The sequence below is a fragment of the Scomber japonicus genome, chromosome 17, assembly GCF_027409825.1.
Source record: "Scomber japonicus isolate fScoJap1 chromosome 17, fScoJap1.pri, whole genome shotgun sequence".
Classification (NCBI taxonomy): Eukaryota; Metazoa; Chordata; class Actinopteri; order Scombriformes; family Scombridae; genus Scomber; species Scomber japonicus.
The window spans coordinates 19,664,989-19,670,152 of record NC_070594.1 but is presented as its reverse complement, the minus strand read 5'-3'; the positions used below and the strand labels follow the sequence as shown (position 1 = coordinate 19,670,152).

General features: G+C 47.3%; 1 protein-coding gene across 6 annotated transcripts; it reads left to right on the top strand.

The window, feature by feature from the left end:
- Positions 1–447: 447 nt before the first annotated feature.
- On the top strand, positions 448–4,411 carry mycn (MYCN proto-oncogene, bHLH transcription factor). Of its 6 annotated transcripts, none has more exons than XM_053337000.1 (2): positions 448–1,084; positions 3,410–4,411. In XM_053337000.1, the coding sequence occupies exons 1-2, from the start codon at positions 460–462 to the stop codon at positions 4,198–4,200; spliced, it is 1,416 nt and encodes a 471-aa protein (XP_053192975.1). In that variant the 5' UTR covers positions 448–459; the 3' UTR covers positions 4,201–4,411. The 6 variants fall into 6 exon arrangements, with proteins under 6 accessions (XP_053192975.1, XP_053192971.1, XP_053192974.1 ...); XM_053336996.1 differs by having other exon boundaries at positions 460–1,075; positions 3,419–4,411; XM_053336999.1 differs by having other exon boundaries at positions 460–1,084; positions 3,467–4,411.
- The last annotated feature ends 753 nt before the right edge of the window (positions 4,412–5,164 follow it).

Below are 5,164 nucleotides of genomic sequence, written 5' to 3'. Positions count from 1 at the left end.
AGGACAAGGTGAGCATCTTTTCTTTTCAATGGTCAAACATACGTGTTTATCATTATGTTCTCATGTTCTTCATACAAAACACAGCCTCTTAATGACGTGTTTGTTGTCATTATATTTATCATTGGGATTTCATTGTAAACAAGTTTTTTTTGTCTTAGTCACATTTTTGTGTGCTTGGTGAGTAGTGAGCCGATGCGTCGCTTTGCACAGTTTGTGCTTCACGGTTCCATTTACGCACCTTCTCCTGTGTGATTTGTGTGGTTTTTAAACCCCACAGAGGAGTGAGTGTGGAATTTAGTAGAGCAGACTGTGTGTCTGTGTGTGGGCTTTGACTCATGCTTTTTTTCTACGGCGTAGTTTTCAGGTGTGATGAGAGGGGGACGGGAAGAGACGCGATTTCTCTTTTTGGAGACTAAAGTATCTTTTGTTCCCTCACAGGTTTTTCGATTGTGGGATAGAATGCCGGCGATCATAAGTAAAAACTCGGATTTGGAGTTTGACTCCTTACAACCGTGTTTCTACCCGGATGAGGACGACTTCTACTTCTGTGGTCCCGACTCTGCGCCACCGGGGGAGGACATCTGGAAGAAATTCGAGTTGTTGCCCACTCCGCCCCTCTCCCCGAGCCGAGCCGCGCTACCGGGGGAGCCGGCGACTGCTTCAGCGGAAGCAGACCCTCTGGGCTTCGGCTTGGGGGACCCTCTGGACTGGGCTTCCGAGCTTCTGCTCCTGCCAGAGGACGATATCTGGGGGGCATCTGACGATGGGGACCTGTTCGGCTCTGCTTTGGATACTAACCCCAACAGCATCATTATACAGGACTGTATGTGGAGTGGGTTCTCCGCCAGGGAAAAGCTGGAGCGGGTGGTCACGGAGAAACTCGGCAAGGCTATTTCCACTGCCACAGCAGGCGGCAGGAACATGAACGTCAAGGCACAGGAGGTGGTGAGCCGCAGCTCAGTGTCAGAGTGCGTGGACCCCGCAGTAGTGTTTCCCTTCCCTGTCAACAAAAAGAACGGCAGCAGGGACTCATCTATGACCGTTAACACATCCACAACCCACGGAAGCGCTCCCAGTGACTCTGGTAAGAAAATATGTCAACAAATGTCTTTGTTTTCTTTTTTTTTTCTTTTCTTTTTTTTTTGTAAACCGTGATGCCGAGAAAACATCCAACACTTAAATATAACATGATGATGATTATTATTATTTTAAGCCCGGTACCCCTCCCAACTGGAGTGACTGGAGCTTGTTCATATGACTGGCCCAGAATCGGATTACCTCGTTACATTCCACGCACATACACCAACACACATACACACACAGTGGAGTAGTGACATAGTGAACGGGGGTTTATGTAATCAGCAGGCTCTCATCCGGCAGATGGCAGTAAAATGGGGAATTGTGTGCCTTGAACTCAGTTGGCATCTGAGCAAAACAAAAAGACACCACCACCTGACTGCACCAGGACCAGGTTGTAGGAGGAGAAAGATGAAACGGTGTCCAATAATGTGATGAGCTGATAAAGTGTCTGGTTCACGATGCTGTGAAAGCTTTCATTACGCATAGATTAAGGGACAATTTGCGCACAGTGGGTGAGAAATTGGCACTTATTTTTGACAGTCTGTACAAACTGCCTCCTTGAGATCAGATGTTTAACAAATTTAGCCCCAAGAATGAGAACATGAGTTACAGTGTATAATGTGCATATGAAAGGGCAGCCTACAACAAAACCACACACTCATGAATACAGAGTGACACACTCCAGTGTTGCTCATTCTTTTTAGGAGTGATGTAGGAAGTAGTAGATTGGAAAATGAGTTGTGTGTGTGTTTAATCGCCCTAAGATTTCATCTCCCACCTATCATTGCCTACGAGTTCCCTAAACAAACACTCACGAGTCATTATCAGCGTGTTTTCGCTGTGAAACAGTAGTACAAAGGCCCCCAGCTTGGCACAGAGGCTATTGCTCAGCCTGCCTTGCCAAACACCTCCTCCACTGCAAAAGAAAGAGGACGGAGGAGGGCCCTGGCTGCTTCTTTTAGGGGGGTGACAGCTTTGAACAAGCGCTCCATCTCGACAGCTGTCTCCCTGGCGCCGCTCCAGCTCCGAGGCTTAAAGTGTGGTGATCCGATCGCCTGCCGCCCCACCACCCTGCGCACAGTACCCCGCCAATGCTCTTCCGCCGCTCGCAGCGTTAATACGCGTCTTTCTTTGTATTTCACGCGTTTTTCTCACTTTCAATAAGACAGTTTTCAAAAGGCAACAATGTGGGTTTATCCTTTTCCTGTTGAAAAGGCAATGCATGGGAGCAAGTGACCCCCTGCATTACATTACTTCAAAATAAGCTGTATAGATGGAAGGTTCTGGTATTGGAAACACTTGGATTTTGTGCTCTTATAAACTACCCAAAAAATAATTATTTATTTCCAACTTTAGGCTAATATTTTATCTACCCAGATGGGGATTTTGTGTGCTATTCTATTTATACTCCTCCCAGCTCCAGTAAATGAGCTGTTCCATTCTGAGCAAAACACCAAACAGCTAAATCCCAGCCTCACATGTGGCATAGCCAGCCACGCCCCCTCATCCACCCAGCTGTGCCTGGCTTTGTTTTGATGGCAGTGCCAGACTGTGTGTGTATGTGCTCCGTTTGTGTGTGGGATCTGTGTGTGTGTGTGTGTGTGTGTGTGTTGAGACAGCATCCTGGTGCAGCGGTGTCTGAAGTGGGTTACTGTAAGCTGTAAAATGCCACACTCTTCAGATGCTCCTGAGCTGATAATGAGAGCTATTATCACAAAGGCATTTTAACTGGGCCTTACACTCTCTGCCTCATGATTGGCCACTTCCTCTCATCTTCAAAGGCGCCAGTCGATGATAAGTCTCAGCAGCTCTGTTCGATTTGCGTAGGTATTAAGATGAGGAGCTCAGCTGAACGAGAATAGGGAGATTTTTAACTTCGTCAGAGGTCAGAAAAGTTCAAAGTTAAAGTGAAGTTCTTAATGCCTCTGTAGCTATCTCACAGTGTCAGTCTGACTGGAGCTGCACTGATAGGCTGAAGGCATGGGACTAAAACTGACTCGTCTCACCGGAGAAGATTAGGACAAGTTTTGAAGGAGGGAAATTGAATGAAAGGCAAAAATCCAGCCTGTCTGCTCAGCAGTGAGACTAAACGTGTCATCGCCTGCAGAGTAGATTAGTTGAGGAGTGACTGACACTAAGCATTAAGAGGTTTCTGCTTGTGCAAACAGCGTTGAGCAACGCTCTCGCTCCCACACACACACTCTTGATCTTACTCACATGTATACACACACATGTACATACCTGTCACCTGCTGCCACAGATTTACATAGTGGGAATACTTGTTGTGTCAGAGCAATTAAGTCACTCTCATTCTCTTTTTCTTTCCCAGAAGAGGAAGACGACGACGATGATGATGATGATGAAGAAGAAGAAGAAGAAGAGGAAGACGAGGAAGAAGAGGAGGAGGATGAGGACGAAGATGAGGAAGAGGAGGAGGAAATTGATGTGGTTACAGTAGAGAAAAGACGCTCCACAAACAAAGCATCGCCCATGGCGACGGGCACCGTCACTATCTCTGTGCATCCCAAGAGCCAAGAGCAGAGGGGCCAGGCCTCAGGTTTGGGTGTGGTGAGCCGATTCGTCAGTCGAGCCCCTCAGGAGTTGATCCTGAAGAGGAGCTCAGTCCACCAGCAGCAACACAACTACGCAGCCCCCTCACCATATGCTTCAGACGATGACCCTACCCCGCCTCCAAAGAAGCAAAAGACATCAGATGCTCCACGACCTCCCACCAGAACCATCTCTTCATCCTCCTCATCTTCCTCCACATCCTGCAGCTCAGTCTCCAGTACATCAGGGGCACGCAGCAAGCGCAGCGCCAGCGGAGACTGCAGCCCACGCGGCAGCTCCGACTCAGAGGACAGTGAGCGCCGGCGCAACCACAACATCCTGGAGCGCCAGCGCCGCAACGACCTGCGCTCCAGCTTCCTGATGCTGCGCGACCATGTGCCAGAACTGGCACACAACGAGAAGGCGGCAAAGGTGCTGATCCTGAAGAAGGCCACCGAGTATGTGAGCTCGCTGGAGACAGAGGAGATGAGGCTCCAGCAGGAGAAGGACAGGCTCCAGGCCCGCAGGCAGCAGCTGATGCGCAGGCTGGAGCAAGCTAGGACTCGCTAACAGACAACTGCTACAACACAGAAACACTCACATATACCCTGGATGACCCCTCCCCTGCCGCCTCACCCCAGTCTGTTTGAAACACAAATTAGATTCACACACACTTAGGCCTATACACTTAAGCACAGATACATAGGCCTGAAAATCTGTCATACTCGTGCACACACAAGCAAAACATCTCAGAGGACGTTCATCTTCAGATGCCGGCACACAACACTTAGGAGGAGGGGGGGGGGGGTTTCCTAGAGGGATGCTCGGACTTTCACTGCCGCCACTTTTTTTGCACATTTGTTGACGTTAAGAATGTTTAGGGTTTACTTTTTCAATCCAGTCACATTGAGGAAAGATAAAAAGAGAAAAGAATGAGGAAGGAGAGAGGACACACCTTTTTTTTGGTCTTCCCTTCCTCTGACTTTTATATCATTTCTATTTGTATCGTGTGTTTTTTTTTGTACTCACTGTGACACCAGCCTGGAATCAAGTGATTCCAACAGGGACGGGTGTTAAAGGGCACTTTGCTTGGAGAGTTCAAAGTTCACATACAGAAGCAGTGCACACTTACTTTGCCTTCACCACTGCAAAACTGAAGAGACTATGATGACTTGAGGCGTTATGGGTCACATAAACAATGCCACTACAGGTTCTTTCACTCACTCCTCTCTATCACACTGGTGCTCAAACCAAGTCAGTGGATGTATAACTGTGCACCTTGCTAGCCGACACTTTTGTACATAACAATAGTGTACAGACAAAATACACTCAGATCTGCCTTGTTTTTTATTGCATTTTGTCCTGGGTTTTTTTTATACATGTCAGGAAGCTGCCAATAACTAGACTGGAAGTTTATATACCTTTAAAAGTACTGTAAGGCCTCAATTTTTGAGAGTCATTAAACTTTGTAATATAACAATATATTGTTTTTTTCTTTCTCTTTTTCTTTGTATTGTATCATATTACTAATTCT

Coding starts and splice junctions, on each gene's coding strand:
- mycn (XM_053337000.1), top strand. CDS start 460: ATGCCGGCGATCATAAGTAAAAACTCGGATTTGGAGTTTGACTCCTTA. Junction 1,085..3,409: donor AAGCGCTCCCAGTGACTCTG/GTAAGAAAATAT, acceptor TTTCTTTCCCAG/AAGAGGAAGACGACGACGAT.